At 44.6% G+C, this 14,929-nt stretch overlaps 1 protein-coding gene across 2 annotated transcripts in view; it reads right to left on the bottom strand.

Moving 5' to 3' along the window:
* The window catches only part of CDC27 (cell division cycle 27), a 93,755-nt gene that overhangs the window by 42,581 nt on the left and 36,245 nt on the right, over nucleotides 1–14,929 (bottom strand). For both annotated transcript variants that reach the window (XM_062175294.1, XM_062175295.1), the window contains exons 8-9: nucleotides 14,564–14,678; nucleotides 5,568–5,683 (exon numbers count right to left, since the gene is read on the bottom strand). In XM_062175294.1, coding sequence (XP_062031278.1) covers nucleotides 5,568–5,683; nucleotides 14,564–14,678 — 231 coding nt within the window. The remainder of the gene's footprint in view (nucleotides 1–5,567; nucleotides 5,684–14,563; nucleotides 14,679–14,929) is intronic.

Here is a 14,929-nt window from a genome sequence, read left to right as displayed (position 1 = left end):
ACACTGGGAAGCAGGCGATGGTTCAACCAGTTAGGTCTCTGGCATCCAAGTGGAAGACCCTGACTGAGATTTCCTGGTTCTCTGCTTTCGCCTGGCCCAGTCCTCACTGTTGTAGGCACGTGGTGAGTGAATCTGTGATTTAGAGTTCTCCCCTGCTCCCCACCCCCCAAAAAAAGGTCATCTGGCTTAAAAAGTATAAGGTCCTGGGGCTGGCGCTGTGGCATAGCAGGTAAAACCACCTCCTGCAGTGCCAGCATCCCATATGGGTGCCGGCTCGAGTCTCAGCTGCTCCACTTCCAATCCAGCTCTCTGCTATGGCTCGAGAAAGCAGTGGCAGATGGCTTAAGTCCTTGGGCCCCTGCACCCACGTGGGAAACACATAAGAAGCCCCTGGCCCCTGGCTTAGGATCAGCGCAGTCCCAGCCATTGCAGCCATCTGGGGAGTAAACCAGGATGGAAGACCTCTCTGTCTCTGCCTCTCCTCTGTGTAACTCTGACCTCAAAATAAATAAATCTTTTTTTTTTTTTTAAGTTTAAGTTCCTTTCTTTGGGAGGAACAACTACTCACGTTTGTCATTTATACCACAAAAGTGGGGGTAGGCATTTGGTACAGAGGTTAAGATATTCTTGGGATTCCCATATCCCATAATGGAGTTTGAGTCTTGGATACTCTGCTTCTGATCCAGCTTCCTACTAATGTGCACCTGAGAGGCAGCAGGTGACAGTACTTTGGTACTTTGGTTACTGCCACCCACTTAGGAAATCCAGATGGAGTTCCGGGTTCCTGGCATTATTTGAACCAGCAAATGGAAGATTTCTGTCTTTCAAAAAATATATACTACAGGGGCTAGTGCTGTGGCATACTGGGCTAACCCTCCACCTGTGACACCAGTATTCTCTATGGGTGCCAGTTCTAGTCCTGGCCACTCCACTTTTGATCTAGCTCTCTGCTGTGGCCTGGGAAAGCTTTAGAAGATGGCCCATGTGTTTGGGCCCCTGTACCCACATGGGAAACCTGGAAGAAGCTCCTGGCTTCGGATGGGCCCAGCTCCAGCCATTGTGGCCATTTGGAAAGTGAACCAGCAGATGGGAGGACTTTCTGTCTCTCCCTCTGTCTGTAGCTCTACCTCTCAAATAAATACATAAACAAATATTTAAATATATATGTACATAGGGGCCGGCACTGTGGTGTGGTGGGTAAAAACACTACCTACAGTGCCGGCATCCCATAGGAGCGCCAGTTCAAGTCCCAGCTGCTCCACTTCCAACCCAGTTCTCTGCTGTGGTCTGGGAAAGTAATAAAAGATGGCCCAAGTCCTTGGGTCCCTGAATCCACATGGGAGACTTGGAAGAAGCTCCTGTCTCCTGGCTTCGGATCAGCACAGCTCTGGCCACTGTGGCCAACTGGGGAGTGAACTAACAGATGGAAGACCTCTTTCTCTCTCTGCCTCTCCTTCTCTCTGTGTAAACTCTTTCAAATAAAATAAATAAATCTGTAAAAAAAAATATATATATATATATATATAAATTACGTTTTATCAATATGCTTACCTAGTTATAAAAGAGTTTTGCCTAAGAAGTAGGGAGGAATAATTTCATAGCATGGGGCAGCCTACAGAGAGGACAAGCTTGAGAATACTGATGAGATTGCTTTAAATAAACAAGAAGATTATATGAGAGTAATACAAATCTTGTGGAGGTAGTGATAAAAACAGTAAGAGTGTTCTGGGGATAGGAGGTTAAGAAAGACAAACTTAAATTTTACAATTTTACAATTAAATTTACAATTTTCATTGGGGTTCCATTAACTTCAAAGGCCCAAGTGACAGAAAAAAACTGCTAGAAGCCTAAGGCACCAGAAAAAACCAGGGTACTGAGTTTGATGTATACATATATTCATACATATCATATAAATACATCAAACTCAAAGTATAAGTCAAAGCATAAATACATATATTTATACTTCATATAATGTGATCAATGCATAAATCTATAACTTTCCTGCCTGTGACTAGGAGTGCTAAGCCACTGTAATTATCCTGAAAAACAACTTTCTAAATCCAAAGAACAGACTTCTGCTGCCAGTCATGATGGAGTCTACAGACTAGATTTACTTTCCCAATTTAAATAATTATAACACTAAACAAAATATGTGGACATTAGACAACAGGTGAAAGATGCCTGAGAACTTTGAGGCCACAAAGCAGGAAACAATGCAAATAAGGCTCAGAGGTCTCCTTGTGTTGAGAAGAAATATTGGAAATCCCAGAAACCAAAGCAGCTAGAATTTGTAGGAGAGAATATAAAAATGTAGACAGTAATCAGGGCTGGTATTGTGGCACAGAGGGTAAAGTCTCTGCCTGCAGCACCAGTACCCAGTAGAGGTGTCAGTTTGTGTCCCAGCTGCTCCACTTCAGATCCACCTCCTGCTAATGGCCTGGGAAAGTCTGTGGAAGATGGGTCAAGTATTCAGGCCACTGTCACCCACATGGGAGACCCAGATGAAGCTTCTGGCTCCTGGCTTTGGCCTGGCCCAATGCAGGTTATTGTAGCCAGGGGAATGAATTAGCATCTCTCTTTCTCTCCCCGCCCTTTAACTCTTTCAAATAAATAAATGATACTTAAAAAAAGGGGGTGGGGAGCTCAGAGATCTGCAGGGGGCTTCCTTACAGTTTTCAGTTGAAAGCTGATTAATATAGGTATTTAGTAGTATCAGTAACAGATCTGTCTGGTTTTGTTCCAGGTTCCTGTGGTGGGAGTTTGTAAGCCACACTTCCCAAATGAGAGCAATATGTACTATTAATGATGAGATTCTATGACTCTGCCTGAATTTCTTCCAGTTTCTTGGCTTTTGGATTCTTTGAACTTTCTTGGATCTGCAGGTTTACAGTTTTCATTAAATCTGGCATTTTTTTGTTCATTATTGAACAAAAAATCCCTATATAGTTTTAGAATTGGACTGGCTATGCTGAAAAGACCAACCTATGATTAGAGGGCTCTGGACTTTGAGTCAGGTGACTTCTGCCTGACCTCCAAGAAAGGGCGGGGTGACTGCAGATTATTTCTGCACAATAGAACTCAAACTTGTGCCTATATAATTCAATTCCAATAGACTCTAGACAGCAAAGGTCAACAGAAATTCCTGGTTTGTGAACACAACGATGAACTGGGAAGGTGACGTGTCCTCATTTCACAAGAAGCTCTGTGTTCAGGATTCCCTGCCCGACCTGACCTCTTCCCATGTGTCTTTTCATTTGTCTGATCCTGATCTGTATTGGTTATAGCAACACTGTAAATTTAAGAATAACACTTTCCAGGACTCTGTGAGTCTTTCTAGCAAATTACCAAACATTAGGAGGCAGTGAGGAATCCTAATTTGTAGCCAGCAGGTCAGAGATGTGGGGAACTCTGAAACTGCAACTAGTGACTGAAAGTTCACACAGTTTTTACTGGGGATTATGACCTTAACCCGTGAGTCTGTAATAATAAGTCTGGGTGGTAATTTTTAGAAGTGCATTACAGTATCACAGGGAATAAACTACTTGAAATTACAGAAATAATTACTGGAAGGGGGCAGGCAAACCAACTTTTGGCACCTAACTGGGAATGGCTGACACTTTTAAGTCAGTGTGAAGGAATTTCATATCAAAGAGACCACTGAGTAGAGTCCTCAAGGGTACTGCCTCAATAATGAGGTAACATTAGTTCAGACTAAAGGGTATTCCTGGTCCCACCCAAGAAAACTTGAAAATCAAGCCTAAAAAGGATCAAACTATTTTCAAGTAGCTTAACTGCAGCTCGGAACAAAATTTAAAAATACCCAAAGGAACACACAAAATCTAGCACACAACAATACGAAATCTCCAATAAATGGCATCCAATCAAAAAATGCTAGGTAAGATAAGCAAGCAGGAAAATATGATCTAGAATGAAGAGAAAAAGCAGAAAGAAATAGAGATGGTATAGGAACAGACTCGGTATACAAGAATATTAAAAGAATGAATAATAAAAGGGGGGACAGTTCAAGACCCGGTTGCTCCACTTCTGATCCAGCTCTCTGCTATGGCCTGGGAAAGCAGTAGCAGATGGCCCAAGTCCTTGGGCCCCTGCACCCATGTGGGAGACCTGGAGGAAAGCTCCTGGTTCCTGGCTTTAGATCGGCTCAGCTGCGGCCATTGCGGCCAATTGGGGAGTGAACCATCAGATGGAAGACCTCCCTCTCTCTGCCTCTCCTTCTCTCTCTGTGTAACTCTGACTTTCAAATAAATAAACAAACCTTAAAAAAAAAAAAAAAAAAAAAGAATGAATACAAATATATTCCATACTCAGAAAGGTAGAAGAAAGCACAGGTATGCAAAGGAGAGTAAAGATGAAAAAAGAATGTATGAGCTAAAAAACAAGAAAAAATTGATGGAATTAAAAGCAGATTTGACATTATAGATTAGGGTCTTTGCGGATGTAATCAAGATAAAGTCATTAGCACAGATTCTAATGCAATATGGTTACTGTCCTTATCAGAAAGGAGACGTGGACAGAGAGACACACAGGAAAGATGGCTGTGTAAAGACAGGTAGACAAAGGAGTGATGGGAGCTAGCAGAAGCTGACGAAGTAAGGAATAAGTCCCACTCCTAAGACTCTGGAGACAGTATGGTCTTGTCAACACTTTCATTTTGGATTTAAAGATTTTAAAACTGTGAGAATAAATTTCTGTTATTTTAAGCCATTTAGATTGTGGTACCTTGTTATGGCAGATCCAGAAAACTAATACAGGTCATAAATAAGATGAAATACATTCAATAACACAAAGAACACAAGTTTGTTGTAGCAGTTGATGCATGTTACAGTTAGTTTGTTTGGTTTTAATTAAAACGTATAATTCCATGAATTATGTTTACATATCGTCCAGGAGTAGCTTATATAATACGTCTCTGAAGGATGCCCCAAGTTCCTTCCCACGACAGAGCCCCAGGCAATTACTGTCTACAATCTCATGACTGGGCATCCTAAGAACACTGAGGAACTTTCAGACTGTCAGAATGTGCACACGTGTCTCTGTTTTAAGACCCAGGCAAATGCTCACTACTTTAGAAAGGAAAGAAAACTGTATGCTTCTTCTAAAATATTAACTACAATTTATTCTTTAGTCCTTAAATAGGAAAATAAATCCTATTTAACATCATTTCTGGTAGGAGTGGATTATCATCTGTTTATAGACATGCATCTGAGGGAGGGAAGAATAAAATCTATGTACTCTTGACCTATGGAGAAGATCATGTAATACAAGATTATTATGATGGAGTACTTGAATATCTAGTTTTAACAAATCCATTAGGCAATTAAACTGAAAAGCTATGTTAGCTAACTTAGGTCTTATTTGCATTTATAAAACTCATTCAAATTACACTGTTTTTTTTTTCAGGAAGTTAGAAATTTCAAATTTTATATGTTAAAAATATATTCTGGTTATTCTAGAGGTCTTGAGCATCAAAACCTGCCTAAATTGAAGAATAAATTTTATGGCAAGAAATGCTAAGCAATTTTAACTAATGACATCATGATAAATACCTTGTTTGTGGGCCAGCACTTTGTGTTTGTGCAACAAGAATTGGAGTTACCTCTCGACTATTTCCACTCTGCGAGAAGACCGACTTTGTTCCAGTTTGGCCAATTCTTGCAACAGACTGTAAAACAGGAAAAAGGTCTAAGGTTTGTAAATTATAGACTGCGTTGTAAATAAAAAGATACCATGATTCTCCCCACCTACATTTTCCCAATGAAAAGAGATGGTACACATTATCATGTTAAAACACAAACTGGGAAGCGCATTAGCCTCGTGGTTAAGATTCCCTGTGTCCCACATCACAGTGCCTGGGTTCAATTCCTGGCTCCAGCTCCTGATTCCAGCTTCCTACTAACACTGACTCCAGCAGGCACCAAAGATGGCTCAAGTAATTGGGTTTCTGCTACCCATATGGAAGATCAGGATTGAATTCTCAGGTCCCAACTTCAGCTTCAGCCCAGACCAAATCACTGAGCATTTAGGGAGCCTCCTCACCTCTCAAATAAATAAATAAATAAACAGGATGGCCCGAGAACTTGTGCTTCTGCACCCATGTGGGAGACTTGGAAGTAGCTCCTGGCTCCTGGCTTCAGCCTGGTCCAATATGGTCACCACAGCCATTTGTGGAGTGAACCAGTGGATGGAAGATCTCTGTTTCTGTATGTCTCTCCCTCTCTCTGTAACTCTGCCTTTCAAATAAAATAAAGAATACGGGTGGTGTTTGGCACAGTGGTTCAAGCTGCTGCTTGTAATGTCAGCATCCCATCATCAGAGTCTGGTTTCAGTCTAGGCTACTCCACTTCCCATGCAGCCTCTTGCTAATGTATAGCCTGGAAGATTACAGATGACGGCTCAAAGAAATTGGGTTCCTGCCATCCACATGGAGGCCAGGATGGAGTTCTAGGCCTGCTGTTGCAGGCATTTGGGGAGTGAATCAGTGGACTGAAGATCTCCCTCTATTTCTTTGCCTTTCAAGTAAAATGAAAATAAAATTTTAAAAGAATAGCATTAAAAATTAAAATATAAACTATTACTATCAATTAATAATTGTTACTACATTAGTAGAGATGGTGAGTCTCTTTCCTCATTTTAATCTCAGATTATTTTTACCTCAATATTATCCTTTTATTTATCACTTTTTTTTTTGACAGGCAGAGTAGATAGTGAGAGAGAGAGACAGAGAGAAAGGTCTTCCTTTCTGCCATTGGTTCACCCTCCAATGGCCGCTGTGGCCAGCGCATCGTGCTAATCTGAAGCCAGGAGCCAGGTGGTTCTCCTGGTCTCCCATGTGGGTGCAGGGCCCAAGCACTTGGGCCATCCTCCACTGCCTTCCCTGGCCATAGCAGAAAGCTGGCCTGGAAGAGGGGCAACTGGGATAGATTCCGGTGCCCCGACCGGGACTAGAACCCGGTATGCCAGCGCCGCAAGGCGGAGGATTAGCCTGTTGAGCCACAGCGCCGGCCTTATTTATCACTTTCAATTAAAGGCTCAAAATTTACAAAATCTATTCTTTCTATCTCATTGTGATCATCCTCTATTGCAAACCTTTTATATTGAGGCAAAATACTGAAGAATTTTAGGATACCATAGAAAATAATAAAATTTTATATTTCTTCTTTGTCACTTAATAAAAGAGTTCTATGAGTTCAACTCATTTTTTAAAAAAAAATCTTATTACTTTAGAAAATCTATGGACATTGCTTTTTTTTTTTTTTTTGACAGGCAGAGTGGACAGTGAGAGAGAGACACAGAGAGAAAGGTCTTCCTTTTTGCCATTGGTTCACCCTCCAATGGCCGCTGCGGTAGGCGCGCTGCGGCCGGCGCACCGCGCTGTTCCAATGGCAGGAGCCAGGTGCTTCTCCTGGTCTCCCATGGGGTGCAGGGCCCAAGCACTTGGGCCATCCTCCACTGCACTCCCTGGCCACAGCAGAGAGCTGGCCTGGAAGAGGGGCAACCGGGACAGGATCGGTGCCCCGACCGGGACTAGAACCCGGTGTGCCGGCGCTGCAAGGCGGAGGATTAGCCTAGTGAGCCGTGCGCCGGCCATGGACATTGCTTTTTAGAATTAATATTTCTTTCCAGGGGTGGGAGTTTGGCTTACTAATTAAGATGCTACCTGGGATGCCACATCATCCATCAGAGTGCCTGGATTCGTGTCTTGCTCTGTAATTATGCTTATGTTGCAGCTCCTGTTAATGTGGACCCTGGGAAGGTCCTTGCCACCCACACCGGAGATCCATATTGAGTTTCTAACTCCTAGATTCAGCCTGGACCATCCTGGTTGTTGCAGGAATTAGGGAGTAAAACAGCAGATGAGAGATCTCTGTCTTTCTGCCTTCTACATAAAAATATGTAATATTTTTCTTCAGTTTTTCTTATCTTTCATTAACTGGTCCCTACTTCCTTGGAAGGAAAAATATCTTTGCTTGCTTCTTCTGTCTTTTCTAATTTATTACTTTATTTCTATCCATTTTCATCACCTAGTTTCCTCTTAAAGTGATCTATGACTTTTTATATCAGTGGATCATTTTTTGCTACCAGACAATTTTCTTCAAAACTTACTGTTACCCTGGTTTCCTACAGATAATTTTCTTAAAGATTTATTTATTTGAAAGGCAAAGTTATGGCCGGCGCTGTGGCTCAACAGGCTAATCCTCCGCCTTGTGGCGCCGGCACACCGGGTTCTAGTCCCGGTTGGGGCGCCGGATTCTATCCCAGTTGCCCCTCTTCCAGGCCAGCTCTCTGCTATGGCCCAGGAGTGCAGTGGAGGATGGCCCAAGTGCTTGGGCCCTGCACCCGCATGGGAGACCAGGAGAAGCACCTGGCTCCTGGCTTCGGATCAGCGACATGCGCCGGCTGCAATGGCCATTGGAGGGTGAACCAACGGCAAAGGAAGTCCTTTCTCTCTTCTCTCTCTCTTTCACTATCCACTCTGCCTGTCAAAAAAAAAAAAAAAAAAAAAAAAAAAAAAAAAAAAAAAAAGGAAAGGCATAGAGAGAGAGAGGTAAAAGTCTTCCATCCACTGGTTCTGTCCCCAAATAGCCGCCACAGCTGGAACTGGGCTGACCGAAACCAGGAACTTCTTCCAGGTCTCCCAAGCAGACGCAGGCGCCCAGGGACTTGGGCCACCTTCTACTGCTTTCCCAGGCCAAAGCAGAGAGCTGGATGGAAAGTGGACCAAGGGCTTCTTGGCCTTTTGGCTAAGATCAAGTGTGGAAAATGGACCAGCTGGGACTTGAACTAGTGCCCATATGGGATGCTGGCACTGCAGGCAGCAGATTTACCTACTACTCCACAGTGCTGCCCTCCCACCCTGACCCCTTTAGAGGTAGAGTTAGAGACAGGGAGGGAGAGAGAGATATCTTCCATTAGCTGGTTCACTATCCAAATGGCAGCAACAGCTGGGGCTGCTCCAAGCCAAAGCCAAGAGCCAAGAGCTTCCCCCAGGTCTCCCATGTGAGTGCAGGGGCCCAAGGACTTGGGGTATCCTCTATTGCTTTTCCAGGTGTATTACCAGGGAGCTGGATCAAAAGTGGTGCAGTTGAGATTTGAACCAGTTCTCTTATGGGATGCCAGCATTACAAGTGGCAGCTTAACGTAGTGTGCAACAATCCCAGACCCAAGCCTGGGCCATTTTAACAGCTTCAATTATTGCTTCTAACACCAAGCATATTATTTCTTCTAACTATACACTGAAAATTTTTACTTAATCTATAACCACCTCAGAATATTAATCTTCAAAATCCATCATCTCGAAGCCGGCGCCGTGGCTCAACAGGCTAATCCTCCCCCTTGCGGCGCCGGCACACTGGTTCTAGTCCCGGTCGGGGCAGCGGATTCTATCCCGGTTGCTCCTCTTCCAGGCCAGCTCTCTGCTATGGCCCGGGAGTGCAGTGGAGGATGGCGCAAGTGCTTGGGCCCTGCACCCTATGGGAGACCAGGAGAAGCACCTGGCTCCTGGCTTTGGATCAGCGCAGTGTGCTGGCCGCAGAGCGCCGGACGCAGCGGCCATTGGAGGGTAAACCAACGGCAAAAGGAAGACCTTTCTGTCTGTCTGTCTCTCTCTCTCACTGTCCACTCTGCCTGTCAAAAAAAAAAAAAAAAAAAAATCCATCATCTCCCTTCTCTAAACCAGGACATCTATATTCACCAAAGGGACAAAACATCAGCCCTGTGCCTTCTTTATTTATGAAAGAATTCTGTACTGCACTTACTGCTATACTTGGCTTGGTATTTTTAGTTGATGCTGCATATAAATTTATGCACGTGACTTTTCTGAAATGCTTTGTAATAGGTAAGAGGAAGAAGTGGCTTTTTTTTTTTTGACAGGCAGAGTGGATAGTGAGAGAGAGAGACAAAGAGGAAGGTCTTCCTTTTTGCCGTTGGTTCACCCTCCAATGGCCGCTGCAGCCGGCGCATCGTGCTGATCCAAAGCCAGGAGCCAGGTGCTTCTCCTGGTCTCCCATGCGGGTGCAGGGCCCAAGCACTTGGGCCATCCTCCACTGCACTCCTGGGCCATAGCAGAGAGCTGGCCTGGAAGAGGGGCAACCGGGATAGAATCCGGCGCCCCAACCGGGACTAGAACCCGGTGTGCCGGCGCCACAAGGCGGAGGATTAGCCTGTTGAGCCACGGCGCTGGCCAAGAAATGGCTTTTATAATTTGGGCACTGAAATCATGTACCTGGTTCACTGCCTAAATTGTCCTTAATTGCTATGGTTCTTCTTCTTCTTCTTCTTCTTCTTTTTTTTTTAAGATTTATTTATTTAATCAAAAGTCAGAGTTACAGAAAGGGAAGGAAATGGAGGGAGGAGGAGGAGGTGGGTAAGAGAGGGGAGGCGATGGGAAGGGCTGGGCCAGGCTGAAGCCAGGAATCAAGAGGTACTCTTCCTGGCCCTCCCATGCAGTGGCAGGGGCTCTAGTACTTAAGCCATCATCTGCTGCCTCCTAAGCACATTAGCAGAAAACTGGATGGGAAGCTGAGTATCTAGGACTCAAACTGGGCACCCTAATAAAGGATGGAGGTGTCCCAAACTGTGGCTTAACCTGCTGTGTCAAAATGCCTACTCTAGCACTTCTGGTTTTGGCCTACTCATCTGGCATGCTATCAAGTTATTACGTCTATTTTTTTTTTATAACTTATAAAACAAATTTCTACAATTATGTCACCCCCATAATATAATAGCAGGTGGTTTTTTTTTTTTTTGAAGATTTATTTATTTATTTGAAAGTCAGAGTTACACACAGAGAGAAGGAGAGGCAGAGAGAGAGAGAAAGAGAGGTCTTCTATCCACTGGTTCACTCCCCAATTGGCTGCAACGGCAGGAGCTGGGCTGTGCCGAAGCCAGGTGCTAGGAGCTTCTTCCAGGTCTCCCATGCAAGTGCAGTGGCCCAAGGACTTGGGCCATCTTCCACTACTTTCCTAGGCCACAGCAGAGAGCTGGATCAAAAGTGGAACAGCCGGGACTTAAACCGGCACCCCTATGGGTTGCTGGCACTGCAGGCAACGGCTTTACTCATGCCACAGCGCTGGCCCCATGGTTCCTAATTTTTAAAGATAAGGTTTAGAGGTCAGCATTGTGATATAGTGGGTAAAACTACGACCTGCAATGCCAGCATCCCATATGGGGATTGGTTGGTATTCTACTGCTCCACTTCTGATTCAGCTCCCTGTTAATGTGCCCGGGAAAGCAGCGGAAGATGGCCCAAGTGTCTGGGCCCTTGTCACTCATGTGGGAGACTTGGAAGAAGCTCCTGGCTTCAGCCTGGTCCAATTCTACCTGATATTCACTTTGGGGAGTGAACCAATTGATGGGAAACCTTTCTCTCTGTAACTCTACTTCTCAAATAAGTAGATCTTTAAAAAAAAAAAAAAAGAGAGAGAGAAAAAGAAACATCTTACAGTATTTATTACAGGAATATTGGCAAATATTTTTCATTTTACCACATTTAGGAATATTCACCATGAAAATTTTATTAGCCCAAATATCTGGCTTTACATTTTTTCTATGTAACTATTAATGGTAATAATAATAATAAAAAAAAAAACCAAGAAAATAAAACAGAACAAAAAACCGTGGCTGGCATTGTAGCACAGCAGATAAAGCTGCTGCCTATAATGCCAGTTCATGTCCTGGCTGCTCCACTTCCGATCCAGTTCCCTGCTAATGGCTTGGGAAAAGCAGCTGAAGATAGCCCTGGTGCCTGGGCCCCTGCCATAAATGTGGGAGAGCCAGAAGAAGCTCTTGGCTCCTGGCTTTTGCCTGGCTCAGCTCCAGCTGTTGCGGCCATTTGGGAAGTAAACCAGCAGATGGAAGATCTCTCTCTCTCTCTGTGTGACTCTTTCAAACAAATACATAAATCTTTAAAATAACAGCCAACCCCCCCCCCCCACTGCCATATACACACAGTGGTAGGAAAAAGTAAAAAGAAAGGCAGTATAATCTCTGTTATTTACATTCAAGATGATAGAAAACAACTTGGCTAAAAAAGGAAATTGAAAGGAAAATATGAATATATGTTTACTTAGCTATATGCTGACTACAGTAAGCTAGACTTTTTTTTTTTTTTTAAAGATTTATTGGGCTGGGCCATGCTGAAGCCAGGAGCCAGGGACTTCATCCAGGTCTTCCCAATTTGGGCCATCTTTGGCTGCTTTCTCAGACCATTAGTGAAGAGTTGGATAGGAAGTGGAGCAGCTGGGACTTGAACGGGCACTCATATGGGATACCAACATCTCTGGCTGTGGCTTTATCTGCTACGCCAAGATTAGAATGCTGGCCCCGAGTTCTTTTTCTTTTTTAAAGATTAATTTGTGGGGCTAGAGCTATGGTGCAGCGGGTTAACACCCTGGCCTGAAGCGCCGACATCCCACATGGGCACCGATTCTAGTCCTGGCTGCTCCTCTTCCGATCCAGCTCTCTGCTGTGGCCTGGGATAGCAGAAGATGGCCCAAGTCCTTGGGCCCCTGGCTTCAGATCAGCGCAGCTCTGGCCGTTGTGGCCAGTTGGGGAGTGAACTAGCAGATGGAGGACCTCTTTCTCTGCCTCTCCTCACACTGTGCACTCTTTCAAATAAATAAATAAAAAAAAAAATATTTTTTTTTTTGACAGGCAGAGTGGATAGTGAGAGAGAGAGAGAGAGACAGAGAGGAAGGTCTTCCTTTTTGCCGTTGGTTCACCCTCCAATGGCCGCCGCGGCCAGCGCATCGTGCTGATCCAAAGCCAGGAGCCAGGTGCTTCTCCTGGTCTCCCATGCGGGTGCAGGGCCCAAGCACTTGGGCCATCCTCCACTGCACTCCTGGGCCATAGCAGAGAGCTGGCCTGGAAGAGGGGCAACCGGGATAGAATCTGGCGCCCCAACCGGGACTAGAACCCGGTGTGCCAGTGCTGCAAGGCGGAGGATTAGCCTGTTAAGCTACGGCGCCGGCCATAAATATTTTTAAAAAAGATTTATTAATTTGAAAGTCAGTTACACAGAGAGAGAGAGAGGGACGGAGCGAGAGAGGTCTTCCATCTGCTAGTTCACTCTCCAATGGCCGCAATGGCTGGAGCTGCGCCAATCTGAAGCCAGGAACCAGGAGCTTCTTCTGGATCTCCCATGCATGTGCAAAAAGGCCCAAGGACTCGGGCCATCTTCTACTGCTTTCCCAGGCCATAGCAGAGAACTGGATGGGAAGTGGAGCAGCTGGGACTTGAACTGACGCCCCTATGGGATGCGGGCACTGCAGGCGGTGGCTTTACCCACTACTCCACAGCACTGGCCCCTGACCCTGAATTCTAATCTTACTTGACCCAAAGAGCAAAGTTCTGTGTCTCCTAATATACTGCTAATAAAGAGGCTATGACAATGATGGCATTCTTTCACATTTAGATCAAGAACTCTAGGATGGGCATTTGGTGCAGTAGGTAAGATGCCACTTGGGAATGCCTATTCTGTACTGGAGAGCCTGGGTTTGAGTCCCAGCTTTACTCCAATTCCAACTTCTCACTAATGTGCATCTGGGAGGTAATGGGTGACAGCCCAATTAGTGGCTCTAATTTCTTTCTTTCTTTTTTTTTTTTTTAAAAAAGATGTATTTATTTGAGAAGTGGAGTTAGAGAGGGAGAAACACAGAGAAAGGTCTTCCATCCACTAGTTCACTCCTCAAATGGCCACAATGGCCAGAGCTGGGCCAATCTGAAGCCAGGAGCCAGGAGCTTCTTCCAGGTCTCTCATGTGGGTTCAGGGGCCCAGGCACTTAGGCCACCTTCCACCGCTTTCCCAGGCCATAGGAGAGAGCTGGATTGGAAGAGGAGCAGCTAGGTCAGGAACTGGTGCACTATGGGATACCTGTGCTGTAAATGGAGGCTTAGCTTACTGCACCACAGTGCTGGTCCAAGTAGTGGGTCCTTGACATTCATACAGGAAAACTGGATAGAGGTCTAGGTTCCTGCCTTCAGCCTGGCCAATCCCCAGCCTGTTGCAGGCTACTTGGGGAATGAACCTGGGGATCTTAGATTTTTGTCTCTGCCTTTCAAATAATAAAAGTTTAATTTATTATTTGATTTATTTAACTGAAAGGCAGAGTTACAACAGAGAAGGACAGACAGAGAGGTCTTCCATCTGCTGGTTCATTCCTCAAATGGCTGCAACAGCTGGAGCCAGAGCTGGGCAAATCTGAAGCCAGGAACCGGGAGCTTCTTCTGGGTCTCCCATTCAGGTTCAGGGGCCCATCTTCCACTGCTTTCCCAGGCCATCAGCAGAGAGTTGGATCAGAAGTGGAGCAGCCAGGATTTGAACCAGTTCCTTTACCGTACGCCAGTGCCACAGGAGGGGGCCCAACCTACTAAGCCACAGCACCATGCCCACAATTTTAAAAATCCCATTACTCCTCTTAAAAACAAATAATTCTAAGGCAATGGCAGTTATATAAAGCTGGATTCTCTCTGAACCTTAAACAGATTAGACTTTAAAGCAAGTTTCTTTAATCAGTAAGAAAGCTGCATTTTACACAGAAAATACCTTTTTTGTAGGGGCTCCACTGGATGGCACGTCAATTACAGAGGGTGTATTAGTGTAGTTTTGTAAATAGGATCCGTCTCCAGGACTTGGGGTTTCTAATGGCAAAATCCCAAAACTGAGAAGAGGTTGAAATCAAGGTGTCAAAAAGTCATCAAGGCATATATAAAGCAGCAGTATACTTAAATTAGAAGGTCTAAAAGGAAGAGAATGGCAAATCAGTCTTGGGGGCAGTGAGTATCTGAGGGGCAGATTATAAGTAAACTGTGAACGTAGACTATTCCACCCACCATGACTAAAATAAAACAAAACATCAAACAGGGAATGATACTGCGCAGCAACAACAAATCTTAGGAGAATTATTAGAAA

This window comes from Lepus europaeus, chromosome 18 (genome assembly GCF_033115175.1).
Source record: "Lepus europaeus isolate LE1 chromosome 18, mLepTim1.pri, whole genome shotgun sequence".
Lineage (NCBI taxonomy): Eukaryota > Metazoa > Chordata > Mammalia > Lagomorpha > Leporidae > Lepus > Lepus europaeus.
The sequence above is the reverse complement of the archived record's forward strand: the minus strand, read 5'-3'. Positions and strand labels throughout refer to the sequence as shown.